Below are 17,620 nucleotides of genomic sequence, written 5' to 3'. Positions count from 1 at the left end.
CTCATCCACAACAAACTATATAATCTCCAAACAGGCTATAATATTAATGTCTCTATACCCTAGTTTCCTCATTAATAAAGTGTGGGGGGATATTAATACAAATAGTTTATTGAAATGAATAAGTTAGCATGTGGGAAATGGTTAGATAAGTCCCCAGAAAATAATACTACACATAAATACTTGATATCAAATGCAAGTCTCAAGTGTTTCCAAACAACTGGTACCAAACAGGCTCTTTTGTGATAATTAAGTTAAATTTTAGCTTAACAAAGAGGTTACAAAACTATGAGAAGGGCCAGGGAAACAGTGGAATGGTTATGCAAAAGACTTTCTTGCCTGAGGCTGGAAGGTTTCAGGTTCAAACTCTGGTACCACAATAACCAGGGAAGAGCAGTGCTTTGGTTTAAGAAATAGCAACAACAACAACAAAATTTGGGGGCAAATAAAAACACAAACTTCTAAGTCATTTGGATTCCAAGAGAAAATCACGAAGTAAAGCATTTAGAATTCATAATAAAAATGCTATCTTTGGGGACCAGGTGGTGGTGCACCTGGTTAAGCACTCACATTACAGTGCTCAAGGATGCAGGCTCAAGCCCCTGGTCCCCACCTTTTTTGGGGAAAGCTTCGTGAGTGGTGAAGCAACACTGCAGGTGTCTCTCTGTCTCGCTCCCTCTCTATCTCTCCCTCCTTATCAATTTCTCTCTGTCTCTATCCAATAATAAATAAGTAAAATAAAAACAGTATCTTTCAAAAACTTGTGGCGTAAAGCAAAGCGGTAGTTAGCAAGGACATTATGGCCTCAAATACTTGTATTAGAAAGTAAAACAGGGGCCGTGTGGTGGCGACTGGATTAAGTATGCATAGTACAAAATGCAAGGAACCATACAAGGATCGAGGTTTGAGTCCCTGGCTGCCCACCTGCAGGGGGGTCTCTTCATAAGTGGTGAACCAGGTCTGTAGGTGTCTCTCTCCCTTTCTATCTTCCCCTCCTCTCTCAATTTCTCTCTGTCCTATCGAATAAAATGGCCTCCAGGAGCAGTGGATTCATAATGCTGGCACCGAGCTCCAGTGATAACCCTGGAGGCAAAAAAAAAAAAAAATATATATATATATATATATATATATATATATGGGTGTCAAGCGGTAGTGCAGTGGGTTAAGCGCATGTGGTGCAAAGCGCAAGGACTGGGGTAAGGATCCCGGTTCGAGCCCTCGGCTCCCCACCTGCAGGGGAATCACTTCACAGGCGGTAAAGCAGGTCTGCAGGTGTCTATCTTTCTCTCCCCCTCTCTGTCTTCCCCTCCTCTCTCCATTTCTCTCTGTCCTATCCAACAACAACATCAGCAACAACAATAATAAAACAATAACTACAACAACAATAAAATAACAAGGGCAACAAAAGGGAAAATAAATAATAATAATAATAATAATTTTTAAAAAAGAAAAAGAAAGTAAAACAAATAAGCTAATCATACACTGAGAGAATTAAGAAAAGAATAACAGAATATAACCAGAGGAAAAGCAAAGAGGAACATTACAATAAAGATTTCAAAGGAATTAATGAGATAGGAAAATCTGACTTAATCAATAAACTAGAAACATTTCATTTATTTATTTTTCCCTTATTTTTGATAAGGAACAATATATTATTTATTTTCCTTATTTTTTTCCCTTTTTATTTATAGTTCCTCTGCTCTCTGGTTTACACACATTCTCTCTCTCTTTAAGACGAAAGGTAAGAGACAGAGAGGAAGAGAGAGACAGACAGAAGAAAGACAATACCAACTGACTATTCACAAAGCCACTGCACCTTCTTCACACAGACACCCCTCAAGTGTCCCCATGTGTTGGTCATGGGCTCAAACCCAGTCCCTTGAGTACAGTGAAATATATGCTTTACCAAGTGGGTCCTCTCCTGTTTCGTAGAAGCTTTCTTAATAAAAAATAACAAAACTCTGAAATTTCTGGTAAAAGAAAACATCGGGGGGAAAAGAGCATTTAAATATAGATGCAGCAGAGAACCAGAATCAGAATACAATTTTATGCCGGCAAACTTGAAAATTGAGATAAGATGTATAATTTCCTAGAATGTATATAACCTAACAAACGTGGTTGAACCAAAACTCTCCCAATTTTCCTTAAAGAAATTGAGCCAGTAGTTTAAAAATGTATTAAAACAAGCATCCTAAAAAAAGTTCATGCTACCCAGGTTTTACAAACTCAAGAAATAGGTTGTTAGATCTTAAAACACTCTTGCATCTAGTGAAAATGGGGACACATTTTCCAACTTATTTTATGAGACTAGTATGCTTTTGGTAGCAACCAAAGTCAGGTAAATATTGGAAGAAAGGAGAATTATAAGCCAATCTCATAATTCCAAAGCTCATTTAATAATAGAAAACCCAATCAGGAAAGTTATTAAAGTCAATGTCAAATGCCATCTTATTCCAGGAATGTAAAATGGCTTTATATTTTTAAATTGTATTACTGCAACCCACCACATGAACAGATTTAAAGGGAAAATTGGATCATCTCAAAAAAAGCAGAAAAAAAGCAATTGATTAAACTAAATAATTCTTAGAACAACAAGAATAAAAGAGAACCTCTGTAATCTGATAAAGGGCATTTATTAACTGGCAGCCTGTAGCAAAGTTATACTTACAGTGAAAAGTCACAAAACTCCCCTTAATTAGAGAAGAAGAAAAGGTTATCAGCTCACTGTCGCCAGCATAGTTCTGGTGTGCCAGGGAAGGCAAGGAGACAGAAATCAAAGGAGAGACGAGAGCATTGGAAAGAAGAAATAAAACCATCATTATTGTAAAATAATGACTGTACAAACACAAATTTAAAAAAATGCTTCTCTCATCTTCTTATGGCTCCCTAATCCTTTCTCTTTTCTTTCTTCCTTCCTTCCTTCCTTCCTTCCTTCCTTCCTTCCTTCCTTCCTTCCTTCCTTTCTTTCTTTCTTTCTTTTTTTCTTTCTCTTTCTTTCCTTCCTTCCTTCATCTCTCTCTCTCTCTCTTTCTCTCTCTCTCTCTCTCTTTCTTTCTTTTCTCTTTGTTTAAGATCAATGTATAGAAGGCACGTTGATTTACAAGACTGTTTGCTTCACAGATGTACAGCTTTGCATCTCCCCATAATAGGTGTCAGCACAGCATACCTCCACCTTTGCCCCATTTCTCTGTCGTCTGAGCTGCTTAGGGTTTTTCCATGTGGCTCTCAGCACAGGGTGTCTCTGATTATCTCACCCTCACTGGGCATTTCTTCCATCTACCTGTTGATCCTTCATCGTATCCTCCACCTATAAGGCCCTGGCCTGTCTTTGGACTTTTCTATTTCCTGTTGACACTCACTTTCTAGGTGATTTCATTCTGTCTCAGTCTGAGAAGTGAGCTCCAAAATGAGAGTGCCCAGTTCACATTTGTCAACTCCAGACTCTTATCTCCAGTATGACATCTCCACTCAGAGAGTGGGTAACTTGGACTTTACAATTCCTTTTTCATTTATCTATCTACTGATATATATTTGTTGTTGTTGTTGTTACTTTGACTTCACTGTTCTGGGATGACATTTTTAGGCAGAGAGAGAAAGAGAGGGGGAGAGAGAGAAAGACACCACAGCAGCTAAGTTTCCTGTAGTGTGGTAGGGTGGGGGGCAGGATAGAACTTGGGTCAGACCACGGCAAAGCAGGCACCTTCTGGGTGAGCTATCTTGTTGGTACTTCATCTTAATTCTTGATGTCTTCTTGTCTATACCCCTCTTCTCTTCATTTATTTTTTTCCAGCTCTATTTACTGGTGGTGTCAGGGACTGAACCTAAAACTTCTCACATGTAGACTAGTGCACTACTGATATGCTAACTCCTTGCACCCAAAATGTTATTTTTCCCCAAATTAAACTATAGACATAATGAAATTCTGATCAATATGACAACAGAAGCATTCACGAAGCTTGATAAACTTAATATCAAATTGTTGAACAGAAAAGAACTGTAAAGAAAGTGTTTGGGGTTGTCTACAAGATATAAAGACTAATCACAGTGTAAAGCAACAGACAATCCACACTTGAAATGAGAGATGTGCAGTAAGCATAGTGACAATGGACTAGTAAAGAAACATATAAAACATAAAAACTCCTTCAAATCAGTAAGAAAAAGATAATGAATAATGAAATGGAAAGAAAAGAAAACCCACATCATAAATATGGACTTCACTGAAGACTAAACCCAAATGACAAATAGCAAATAAACACAAAAAATAAAAAAAAGTCAGCCTCCCTAATAAGGAAAATTAAAAAAAAAAACCCAGACATTTCTCCATTTACATTGATAAAAAATTTTAAAAATCTGATAAAACCCCTGAGTTCAAGTCCACAATCCCCACCTGTAGGGGAGATGCTTCACGAGTGGTGGAGTAGTGCTGCAGGTCTCTCTCTCTCTCTCTCTCCTCTGTCTCTCCTCTATGTGTCTCTTTTTCTATAAGAGAAAACAATTAAAGAAAAAGGGGAAAATGACCACCAGGAACAGTTGAGTCACCATACAGCACCAAGCCCCAGTAATACCCCTGGATGCAGTATATATATATATCTCCAGGCATTGTTTAGGACATAAGGCAACTGAGACTCTTGTACTTGGTAAATTGGAATATAAATATTCCAGCCCAGTTAAATACTAGCACCAAAACTGCTAATAATAAGGATGTTCATAGTTGCATTATTAGTAATAAATGCTTTTCAAAAGAAGAATATGTAGACTAAGGTGGTTGTATAATGGAGTACTTTCTTTCACCGAAAACAAGTGAATCGGAACTACTGTACAACTTTCATACACCTCAAAAACATCAGTAACAACACTATGCTATATAAATCTGGAGAGGATGGAATATAGTGCCAGAAGTGATTTTTGAATTATACATATGCAGCAAAGAAATAAACACCTGTATATTAAATAGCAAAGAAATAAACACCTGTATGTTAAATACCACAATCAGGATAATTATACTGGAGGAAAGAGAGAACTAAGAGGTGATGGAGGTGGGAAAGAATGAGAAATGGTGGCAGCTAGTAGTAAACAACTGTAGGCTCCCCAGGTCTACTGGTCTAAGGAGGTGTTGGTGGGAGACTCAGAGGTGGGGACAATGAGCCTGGTGATAAGGAACCTGTCGGCCTTACTGGCATTATGTAGGGACACAAGAACTTACCAGTCCTAGGCCTCTTTTTCTGACAACTGGGAAGTCAAGGAACTCATGCAATCAACAAAAGAAATCACTGACACTACTGACCTCTAGTGGAAAGAGGCTTCAGGGAATTTATCTGCCCTCTTCCCCAACTACCTACCTATCTGCCATCTGTAATTTTCTACTAGATTAGATGAAATTCAGCGACAGATCCAGCCAATTCATTTCCAAAGGAGTGGGAAGGAAGAGGTTACTGGATATAGCACCCAAATCCTATGTGGAAAAATGGGAATGTGTCAGGAGTACTGGGTACCTTAAATCATACTAAGTTGATTCTTCTTCTTCTAGTGTTTGCCCTACTAAGTTGATTAATGCTCTGGAAAAACAAAACAAAACAACAGCAACCTGTGGATATGTAATTGCTGTCAAAGACATGTCCTGAGCAAAGACTAATATCTGGGAAGTGACTTCACAGTTCATCGGGAGTTGGACATGTTCATGGTAGCCACCAGAAGAATATCCTCATCGCTGGAGGAGGGCGTCACACTGGTGCTATCACAAACTCAGTTTCTCTTCATCAAGACATTGATTTCTCACTGCAGTATGTGCATGTCTAGTAGTTTAGCATTTTATGACTCCAGCTCTGTCTCTTTTCTTTGTACACTAGGCATGTGAGCGGAGTGTTGGCAAGCATTGTTGAGCAGTGAGGACGCGAGAGTTTGTTTGGTGGCCTTGGCCTTGCAAGGTTCCAGAAGGTCCGAGAAGGCCACCATCAAACCAGGCTGGTCCATCCATATTCACCTGCTTTTGGAAGTGCACATAGAGATTTTAGAACACATAACCCTGGCACTGAGGAGAAGCAAAGGAATGGGAAAGAAAGTTAATGGGGGTCTTAATGTATGTGTTTCACATTGGGGCTAACAGAGAGTCACTTGAATTAAAAAAGAGTGGTGTAGAAAAAGAAGCAAGGGAAAGGTTTTTTTTTTTTTTTTTTTTTTTTTTTTTTTTTTTTAGACAATATAGAAGCCAACAGAATCAGCGTTATCAAGCCCTGGGCAACTGTCACTGCTGGCAGCAGTGTGATCCTCATCCTTGTCTCATGTTACCTGTGTGGCGGGAGGTGTCATCCTGACTTCTTTTATTATTCAGTCCTCACCACACACCTGCTTTGTTTGCTGATGCTCCTGTGCCACTTGGCAGGTCAGATTTCCCTGCTTTTGCTCCCTCTCCTCTGTATGCTATTTCAAGGATGTGGAAACAGCCCTTCAGACAAGCCTGTTGTGGGAGTCCCATTTACATCTGCATCAGCCTGTTCCCATACAGTGGGCAGAGAGAAGTCTGCCGGCCCACAAACCAGTGACCATCCTGGTGTTGTGGCCTAGATACTAAGCAAACCAAAGAACCAAATTAAAAGAAAGTACTATTAACCATCCTTCATTTTTTTTTTTTTTCAGTAAAGAAGACTCTTTTCCTCCGGGACATGTGCAATGATTCAACTCTAGAACAGGTCATCTCAGAGATCTAATAAAACAATGAGTTTACTCAGTACAAATATTTCTTTTAAAATGAAGATTGGAAACACCATAAGCAATACCACTCCTAGGCGTTGTTCAGAGACCATGAAAACACTGAATGGGAAGGAAACTGGCACTCTCACATTCATAGAAGCACTAATCACAAGAGCCAAAAACCAAGCACAGAATCAACCTAAATGCCCATTAATGGATAAATGAATAAAGCAGTTGTGGTATATTTACACAATGGACTATTATATATTTACTTAAAAAGGAGAAATCATGCCATTTGTGACAATACAGACAGAACTTGAGATTACGCTAAGGGTAAATTGGGCAGAAAATGAAAGACAGTTATCAGCAGATTTCACTCATATGTGGTACATAAATAACCAAAGCAAATAAACTGACAAAACATATATAACAAGCTCTTTCTTCCTTCCTTCCCTTTCTTTTTTTCCTTCCTTCTCTTTCTCTTTCTCTCTCTCTCTCTCTCTTTCCCTTTCTTTCTTTCTTTGCCTCCAGGGTTATTGCTGGGGCTCAGTGTCTGCACTACTAATCCACTGCTCCTGAAGGCTACCCCCTATTTTATTGGATAGGATGGAGAGAAATTGAGAGGGGTGGGGGGAGATAGAGAGAGAAACAGATAAGATGCCTGCAAACCTGCATCACCACTTGTGAAGTGAACCCTCTGCAGGTGGGAAGTCATGGGCTCTGTGTTTCTTAAACTGTAAAAAATATGATAGTTATCAGAAGGAGGAGGGGGAGGGGGCTAGAGAAATGTTGAGAGGGGTTATTGTGACAGTGTGATAGTAGAAGAAATTTGGTGGTGGATACAGTGAGTCTTTCGAAGGTATAGTCCTGAAATTCTGCCGTGTTGTAATTGTAAATCAATAAACTTTGATTTCAAAATAAATTACTTCAATCAAAACCTGTTTACTTACCGAAGATGAGCTAATTACTTTAATTTGCTCCAAAGCTTCTGTCAGGCTGTCTTCAATCTCAGAGTCATCCAAGGAGAAGAGGTCTCCAGCTCTGGAAAGATCTTTCTGTCCCAAAACCAGTCTGAACAGCTGATGCATGCTGAGTTTGATAGTCAAGTTAACTTCTGCAGGCCCAGGGCCATGCGTGGCAGTGATCAGAGGTTAGCAAGAGAAAAACACACAGCAGGTATATGGCAGATTCCTTGAAAGGTCATTTTTCTCCAGACCTTGAGGTCCTCCCTGACAACTCTCTGCAAGAGAAACAAATGACATACACAGTCATCAGTGGAAGGCATGAGCTCAGGATGTGAGCTTGGTGCCCAGCAAAGACAACAACAGTCATTTGGAAAAGTCCATTTATTAGAAGGTCCTGGCTTAATAGTCTTTGACTGAGCTCTTGTTTTATTCTTGTTTCTAAAAGTCCTATAAAAAATGCTTAGGTTTCTCCAGAATTTAATATGAATCTTGACAAGCAGCTTAAAAGTCACATTTATTTTCTCCTCCCTATGGCCATCTCCTTCACTCTGTGCCACCAGGAAACAACCAGGGAAGATGTACATCTGCCCGACACTTGTCAGAGTTTCCCCAATTGTTAAGTAGACCAAATAGCGGAGGAGAATGCAAAGAAGGAGGGAATACAAGCAGCACCTTGTGGGCCTGCCTTTTCCTTTTTTCCTGGGCACAGACACCAGGGCATCTCTGCTATATTGTTATATATATAACAAAAGCTTGCTAGAGTTCAGGTCAGATCTTAATACTTGCACTATTCTTATATGACCAACCAAGCAACAAAACATAGAGGACTCATCCTAGAAGCGAATATGAGTGAGAAATTGAATACTGGATTTAAAGGGGCCAGAATGTCAGTAAAGGCTAAGGAGGAAGGGCTTTGAGATCAGGCAACCCTCTCTCTACTCCCGTCTCAATCAGCAGTCCAAAGACAACGAGACAATGTCACAAATTAAGTATCTGATTATTCTCATCAGCTCTTTCCTGGGATTAATAAAATCATAGTCTGTTTGGACTGCTAGAGACCTTGGCAATCACCAAGAGTACAATGGCATCCCTGGGACTCATGGTAGCTGTGGCAGGACTGTGCCCCTGATTTCAAGGCCTGTGGGTCACATGGTTACAACTGTGGTTACACAGTAAGGGTGTACATCCAAGCTGTTCTCCCCAGCTCAGTCATTTGTGTCTCTGGGAACAATCTTCAGGAAGCTAGCACTCTGGAGGGAATGACCTCATCATGGTGGCTCAGTGGTTGGGTACCCTGGCATTTCCTGAAGCAGCAGCATCTTCATACCCTGTCTAGCAACTTTGAGGAAACCACTAGTTTCATCCACAAAAATCACTGAGCCATAAGGCAGCGGTGCAGAAGCTGCAAAAGAGAATAAGGCACACTGCCGGATGGTTTGGTATATTTTCCCAGAGACCAAGCCACACCTGCAGACCTGCTTTGACACTTATGAAGCATCTTCCCTGTGTGGGGAGCTGGGGGCTCGAACGTAGATCCTTTCATGGGTCCTTGTGCTTGGTACTGTGTGTGCTTAACTGTGTGTGTCACCCCACCACCACCACCTGAGGGCTTTATAGTCAGATTTCACATAGGCAGTCTGTCCCATTACTGAAAAAATATCAAACAAGAGTAGGAAAGAAGGCAAGCTCGTAGAATGCAATCATGAGCCACAGAAGTCAATTCTGGGTTCAGTGTGGTGTGAGTCTGCACACACAAAGAAAGTTATACTACGTGGTGGCCTTTGGGACCTTGACTTTTGTTGTTCTTTTCTCTTTCATGTCAAAAATTGCATTGTGGCCAATTGGCTGTGTGGTAGGCAAACACATTCGCAGCCAATGGGACTGCCTGACAGCCAGAGCCAGGGCTTCAAAGGAAGCGGATGGAGTCTGTGCTTGGGAATGACAGGTCATGATGGGCCCTGCTCTCATCTCTAAACCAATAGTGATACTGGGTGAGGCCCCAGTCCCTGCTGCTATTCTTGGAAGCTGTTACACGCTAACATTTCCCTGAGTCCTAAGCAGAAACATCAAGTCCAGTAAACACCTCTGGAGTGGATGGGATGAGGTAAGACATGGATTGAGACTCTACAATGCAAAGGTGGTCCATACAATTCTCTAGGTACTATAAACTGAAGTTCACAGAAGGAAGCTTCTCCCTGGGGAAGATGACAGGTAGGCTTTATTCACTCATATGTAATGGGAGACTAACCAAGCCAGCTGCTTATCTGGGCGACTGAGATTCAAGTTCCAGCCTGACCACTTAGCAGTTCATGTTTTCTCCTTCCCTAAGCCTCAGCTTCCTCTTCTGCTCCTGTATCCCATCTCATCAGGCTGTTCTGAAGGTCAAAGCTGATCACACACATCAAAAACCCTCTGTAAACTAGTGACATTAGCAGCTGGTGTTTGGAGTGAGAAGCAGCTGGGTCCCCAAGACATGAACCCCTCAGGACTGCATACCGTGGGTATATGCACCACAGTACAACAGGCCAAGGAGATGGATCAAGGTCATCGAGGCCAGCATTCAGGTTTCAGCAGTGATGGTCACTGGTTTGTTCAGGTGTGTGGCTTCTCTTGTGATTTCCTCCCCTCCCCTCTCTTCCACTCCCCTTCCCTTTCCTGTGCAACAGCAGACAACAGAGCCTGATCAAATTCTACCTTATCTTCTGAGCCCCTCACACCTAAGTATCATCGTCACATAGTCTCCATGTATTATACATATGTGCCCACCACACACAAATCTATATGTGCACACACTCAGATACTTTCTGAGTACCCAGCTCTTTGCTAGATACTTAAAAATTTTTTTTACTTACTTATTTATTTAGTTCTGCCACTGACCTACAAGTAGCTATGACTACAAAGAAGAAATAGGAGTGGTGAGGTTAAATGTCATGGCCCAGGTTGTATGCAGAACCAAGTCTCACTTCCAAGTAGGTCAGCCTCCAAATGTCATTTGGATTAAAATATGGTTTATAAAATCCCTTCTCATTCTCAACTTTCACTCCCCCCACTTCCTTTCCCTGATATTTAAGAGGCCCTATTCTGCAGCTCCCAATGCCACTATTTAGTATCTATATAAATGTACGTAATATTATTAAGCTGGTAGTGATTGAAAAATCAGGTTTCTGTAAAGAGAAACTAGCACCACAATAAAGAGAAATAGCTCTACCCCAAGCCCGGCCTTTTGAGAGTCCTGGTGCCCCTCCCTGCAAATGGGCTTTACCTCTGTGCTGCTCCTCATAGGCACGCTGTCACTCCGTGGTGTTTGGAGAGAGGGTGGGACAACAGAGTGCAGAACGGGTGGGACCCACTCAGTCCAGTTAACCTGAAGTTGTTCATCTCAGCCAGGCCAGAGGAAGAATTCCAGGAATGCAGCCTGATGCCACAGCAGCTCCAGGGAGCTGGTCAGGTGACAGGCTTAGCCTCACACAGGGAGCTACCTTGCAGTGGAAAGGGCCCTTTCCTGGGGTGAAACAGAAAGCCGGCTCCAGTCCAGTGGGTTTGTTTTCATCAGAAAAACAGAACTCCTTATGTTTGTGAAAATCTATACTTTCTATACTTTATAAAATCTATACTTTCCCTGGGAAGAATGGGGGAAGAGTTATAGTGTCAAAGCGACTCTAGCAGGTGGCTGGAAGGGCTGTCAGGAGCCACTTTCTAAGCTGGGGCACTAACCTCCCCACTGTCCTGGAGATTCACATAGATTTCCAAACACAGAAGCTCTGCAGAATCGCCACTCCCAAAGAAGTGACCCTCCAGGTCTGCAGATTAATATTGCTAGGAGTGTGCAGATGCAGGAAATCGCTAATGATGTCCCCCATCTTTCATTCCACTTTCTCAGTTGAAAAGTTTTTCATAAAAAAACCATTTGGATCACATACATTAGCTCTGTACTTTAAGATACTACAGCAATGCTCAGAAAAAAGGTTCTCCTGTTTATTTCATGGACTCGTGTGAGGAGAAAAAGACCCCTCCCAATCCCCTTATTTCCATAGTTATTAGTGCATTTAAGAAGGTATGTTTGGGATATACTGTTCTTTACTCCTAACTTGTCTAGTCTTGCAACCACCTCTGAGTGGGCTATTGACGGAGTGGCCTGACACCTACACTTTACCAGCTCATGTGCTCTAGAGAATGGCTGTGGAGACTTCTCTAGATGGTTGTGATCAACCTTATGTTCACACCATCCACACAAAGAGACATTTCCCTGAAGAGTTTGCTGTATACAACTAGAGAAGCTCTGTCATGCCCAGGTAAATTCTTTCATTTAGCACTTTTCTGGTTCACAGGTATGAATGCACTTTCTCTCTCAAGAGAGAGAGAGACAGAGAAAGCAGGGGGCTGGGCAGTGGCACCCAGTTAAGTGCACATAATACTAACAGCAAGGATCCGCACAAGGATCAGGGTTCAAGCCCCCGGTTCCCTACTTGCAGGGGGGACATTTCACAAGTGGCGAAGCAGGTCTACAGGTGTCTTAACTTTCTCTCTTCCTCTCCATTCCTCCCTCCTCTTGCAATTTTTCTCTGTCCTATCCAGTTAAAACATTTTTTTTAATTAAAAAAAAAAAAAGGAAAAAATGGCCACCAAGAGCAGTGGATTTGTAGCGCTGGCACAGAGCCCCAAACCATAACCCTGGAGGAAAACAAACAAAAACAAACAAACAAAAACCAAAGAGGCAAGAGAGGGAGTGGTGGAAAGAGACCACAGCACCAAAGTGCCCTTCAATGTGGTGGGGGTTGGGCTTGAACCTGGGTTACATACATGGCAAGGCAGTGCACTATCCAAGAGAGCTATTGATACCTCACCTTCCTGAGGTTTCCATTTTTCATGAACTAGGCTTTTAAAGAACTAGACTATTTAGTTAGCCTCTCCTCTCTTCACTCTCTCTTCATTCTCTATCACCACAAAATGCACTCAGTCTCAAATTACAAGGAGAATCTAGTATGAAATGTACTTGTATTTACATTCAAATCCTATGTACTAAACAAGTGTGTTACCAGTTCAGTTAATGTCTAAAGGACTCTCCTAATCTCTATCGTATGGTAGATTTTGTCCAAATTCTTTTGTTTTTAAAGGCAGGCAGCATGCAGAATTGGACCCTCTATGGGAATCTTGTAAGAAAAGGAGACTGTTTAGCTGGAAACCTAGGCAATACTGGGCTCAGATAGTCCATTAACAGAGTGAGTTAATCAACAGCTTCTTTTTCTGTACCTATGATTACGAGATGGGTTGATAGGTGGTTTAATGAAATGATATAAAACAATGTAACCTGGAACCTGGCTTATAGCTACCACATGTTAGTGACAGAATCATAGCTTAATGACACCACTGTTCTTTGAGGCCATTCTCCTGTTAGATTGCCCACAGGCCACACTGTTTCAAAGCACATGTGTATTTGTGGTATTGCCACATGACACTGCCTCCACAACATGAAAGATTCCTAGGTCTTTTCCATTCATATCATAGTTATATCCTCTGTGCCCTTAAATTCAGGTATTTCCTGGGCTGTCCTGGATGTGCCCCTGCTGAGTTTATGGCAAGTTTATTTTGTTCCCTGGAGAAAGAGTCTTAATATAACCCTCTCCCCTTCCCCAAGACTAAACAACACAGGGAAAATTTTTACCAAAAATTTTGAAATGGACTGGAATACAGTGCCTCTGAGATTTGTGGTGGCAGACTATCCACAGGCCTGGGTTTTCCATGTAAGCACAGGCTTATCTCCCCTCCACCCCCAACTCTCAGTGCTGTTAGTGAGGAAGGGGTTATAATTAATTCAGGCTCTAGGAGGGAAAAGTTGTTTATTATTATTTTCCCTATTTATTGCCACCAGGGTCATCACTGGGGCTGGGTGCCACTACCCCCAGTGGCCAATTTTTCCTTTTCTATTTTGCTGACTGGAAACAGGACAAAGACAGAGGACCTAGTGGGGTTGTACTGTTATGTGGAAAACTGAGAAACGTTAATGCATGTACAAACTACTTTATTTACTACCAACTGTAAAACATGAATTCCCCCAATAAAGGGGGAAAAAAAGAAACAGGACAGAGAGAAAATGAGAGATGAGGGGGAGATAGAGAAGGAGAGAGAAAGATAGATACCTGCAGACCTGCTTCACTGCTTGTGAAGGTGGGGAGCATAGGTTCAAACCTGGGTCCTTGAGCATGGTCATATGTGCACCATCGCCTGGCCCCTTGTTTATGATTTTTAAAAGGTGATCTATACCCACTGGGCACTGTAAAGCATAGCTGGTCTGCTCTGTTCTGCATCAATAGATCCTTTTAGATGAAAATATTCATGAATGTCCCCATTATATGAGTACCACCTTTAGGGGAAAAAAATAAAGTTCTTTGAGGAGATTCCAAAAGACTGTAATTCCTTCTAAAGGCCAACTTATTCTGAGGAAGTCTCTGGCTCTAAGTTTACATTAAGAGAGTCCTTGACTATTTCACATGAGAAAAATCCAAGACTGGCAATATTTACAGCATACTATGGACAACCCAACTGTGTGTGCATGCCTAAAATTTTCATTTTATTCACCTGTATTAAAAAATGCCCCCTCCCCCCACCCCAACGTAGACTCTTTTGGGTTCTAGAAACTTGCAATCAAGTTTTCAGATAAAGTTTCCCCTGAAAGAAAGGATTAGAGATTCTTTTCAAGGAGCTTCTTTTTTCACACAGCCTGAAAGACCTCCAGGCGTTCCCATGGGAATGGGCTGCATACATTTCAGCCCTTCCCACAAAATGGCTATTGTTTCCTGGACAGTTTCCTCAGCTGTGGCTGGGTGTTGTACACTTCACTCCCACTGAAAGGCTGTGAGGCTGGGTTATTGCAAATGATGCTAGAGGACTCTCAGCCCACTGCCTTGCTGCTATAAACTTAGACAGATTAGCATAGTGGATTTATTATCATACACACATGCAAGAAATAGGCTTGGTGACCTGTTTAGACAAGAGCTCAAAGAATCAATCTACTTGTGAGCACAAACTGAAAAAACAAAATTAGATCAGAAACATTTTCCTTCACTGGGAAGGAGGGAAACATCTTCCAGCCTAACAAACTTTCTAAAGATTATGATCTATCAGAATGGTTTAGCAATGCATCCACTTTCACTTGCAAATTTTGACACAGGTCATATCTGCTCCAGATTTCATACAAAAAAGTCAATTTCAATTTTATAGTTATCCACCCCCCCCCAGAAAACCCACCCAATTTCAAATTACAAGGAAAATCCACTGTGAAATTTTATTTATATTTATGTTCAAACTCCATATACTAAACAAGAGCATTATCAAGTCAACTAATGCCTTATCTTTCTATTCTTTAAATTTTATGATAACGTACATTCATGTCAGGGAATTCAATGGCTGCCCATTATAGCAAGTTTTAAACTTATTTGAAAAGCAAAGGTGTTTAGATTCACTTATGATTTGCAAGACATCTGCAATATCAAAGGAAAACAAGGCCAGCAACAACACACAGTAGGGATAGCTTTCCAACCCAGGCACCAGTGATACTGTTGAATTTCCTTTTGAAAATCATAGTCAATTTCTTTGCTGGTTGCCACATGTTTCTTGGGGTAAACAGAAGTAAGAAAAAGAAATGAGACCAGAAAAGAGTAAAATAAAAATGCACATGCAAGGAATCTAGGAGCACAGTTTTCTGTTCCTGCGGCCTAGAGACATGTTTTAATAACCTACCGAGCAGTGGTTTTCTTAGCTTAATAACTGAAAAGTGTGCATACAGGGCTGGGCACCAACTCCCTAATGTGCTTTATCTGCATAATCAGCAGCCCCTGGAAGCTTCTCAGTCCCGCCCCTACCCACCTCTGCTCTCTACAGCTTCTGACATTTACTTTAATTAGCTTTTGTTTTGTTAGGGAACCAAAGGACAGGAAAAAAGACAGCGGTACCTCTCAGCACAGGAAACTGGCCATCACAGGACATGGAAGGCAACTGGTGAGCCTTAGAGCAGTGCAGCTGGAACCCAGGACCAGGCTCAGAGGCAGCCAGCAGCCCCAGCCTGTCCCGTTCTGTCCTGTCCAGTCTCTGTCACAGCCGGGCTCCCTTGCGCCGCCTGCCCAGCCAGTGTACACTTGATTCCCTTCCCTGGACTCCCTGTGTGGAATCCAGCAAATGAATAACTTCTTCCTCACCCAGACTTGTGCTGGGGGATGACAACTGGCACAAAAGTTTTGCTTATTTCTACAGTAGATCTGCAGAAGCTTCTCTGTGCAGATCCACAGTTTGCAAGAATGAGATCTGCCTAACAACCAGTCCTTTAGGTTCCGTTAATGAGTAACTCGCTTTCCGGAATCCAGGAAGTTTTCGGTTAATATCAGATGTGAGGCCCTTTATCAGGCAGGCATCAGTGTAAAGACTTGGTGAGGGATGGTATGTGTTGGGGGGTGGGGGTGGGGGTAGAGAAAAGCAGTGGAAAGAGGTAGTAGGTAAATGATAAGATGTTAGAAGAAAAATGCCACAAGAGAAGCCACATGGCATAGAGGAAGAAAAAAGTCACTCTGTCCTATGGGGTTTTGTTGGTGCAACACTGAAGGATGGAATGAAACAGCCTTGGTAACTCACACTAGGGACTTTTCCAAACCTGTGCTGTTCCTTCTTGCATCTGCCTAACTTGCCCACTTGTTTCGAAATATAGAATGTCTCTTCTCAGGCAGAGTGCTCCAGGGATCCCTTAAAAGCATCCCCGAATCTTTTCCCTTTGTTTCTTTCTTTCTTCTTCCTTCCTTCAATCATCTTTGAACCTTTTCTTTCATATATTATATTATATTATATTATATTATATTATATTATTATTATTATTATTATTATTATTATTATTATTTTTTTACCAGAATACTGTTCAGCTCTGGTTAATGTTGGTATGGGGATTGAACCTGGGACTTTGCAGCCTCAGGCACAAGAGTCTCTTTGCATAACCATTATGCTATCTCCCCTCTAGCTCTTCTTTTTTCATCTCTCTGATAAGTAGAAAGGTCTTCTAACCTCGAATGCATAAATAACTGGAGATATCCAGTGGATTGTGATATCTGGAGGCTTTTCTTTCCTCTTGTAAAATGGGCAGAGAAACATCTGCAGACCTGCTTCACCAATTGCGAAGAGTTCCCCCTGCAGGTGGGGAGGAAGGGGGCTGGAACTCGGATTCTTGCACACTTAACTGGGTATTCCACCACTAGGCCTCTAAATCACAGCAATTGTATCCCCTAACCATGGCTATTTATTTAGGAGTAGGGGTTGCCCTTTCCAGAACAATTAGAGTTAAGACAGATAAATGTTGAGTTTTAAGGAGAGTCATTCTTGCTGAACTTGAGGACAAGAAGATATAGGGTCTGACTGCTCTTGCTATCAAGTTAGAACCCTTCCTTCTTTTCTTCCTTCCTTCCTTCCTTCCATCCTCCCTTCCTTCCTTCCTTCCATCCTCCCTTCCTTCCTTCCTTCCATCCTCCCTTCCTTCCTTCCTTCCATCCTCCCTTCCTTCCTTCCTTCCTTCCTTCCTTCTTCTATTTCTTTAATAGAGGTAACATTGGTTCACAAAACTGTATGTGGTCACATTCTTCAAATGTATGTTAGCATGTTGCACCCGTCACCATAGTCCATTGAGCACCTTCACCCTTTGTTCCTATCCCACCTTTCCTTCTGCTAAGTCCAAATCTGTTGTCAGGATCCAAGGATCTGTTTTGGTGGTTTCTTTGCTTTGGGCCCTTGTCTCCAGTATATGAGTGAATTATTTGCCTTTCCCTTTCTGCCTCATTCCACTTAGTACAACCCCCTCAAACTCTATCCATGTTGTCACAAATGACAAGATTCTGTGTGTATAGACAGATAGTTTGTTACTGGGCATCTAGACTGTTTCTCTATCTTACCCAGTACAGATAGAGTTACAATAAATATGGGGGTGAAAATACTGTTTCAAA

General features: G+C 41.6%; 1 protein-coding gene across 2 annotated transcripts in view; it reads right to left on the bottom strand.

Moving 5' to 3' along the window:
- VEPH1 (ventricular zone expressed PH domain containing 1) overlaps positions 1-15,914 on the bottom strand; it is a 227,620-nt gene extending 211,706 nt beyond the window's left edge. For both annotated transcript variants that reach the window (XM_007521067.3, XM_060197603.1), the window contains exons 1-2: positions 15,599-15,914; positions 7,635-7,924 (exon numbers count right to left, since the gene is read on the bottom strand). In XM_007521067.3, coding sequence (XP_007521129.2) covers positions 7,635-7,772 — 138 coding nt within the window. In that variant the 5' untranslated portion in view covers positions 7,773-7,924; positions 15,599-15,914. The remainder of the gene's footprint in view (positions 1-7,634; positions 7,925-15,598) is intronic.
- Positions 15,915-17,620: the final 1,706 nt, after the last annotated feature.

Source organism: Erinaceus europaeus, chromosome 9 (assembly GCF_950295315.1).
Source record: "Erinaceus europaeus chromosome 9, mEriEur2.1, whole genome shotgun sequence".
NCBI lineage: Eukaryota > Metazoa > Chordata > Mammalia > Eulipotyphla > Erinaceidae > Erinaceus > Erinaceus europaeus.
The sequence above is the reverse complement of the archived record's forward strand: the minus strand, read 5'-3'. Positions and strand labels throughout refer to the sequence as shown.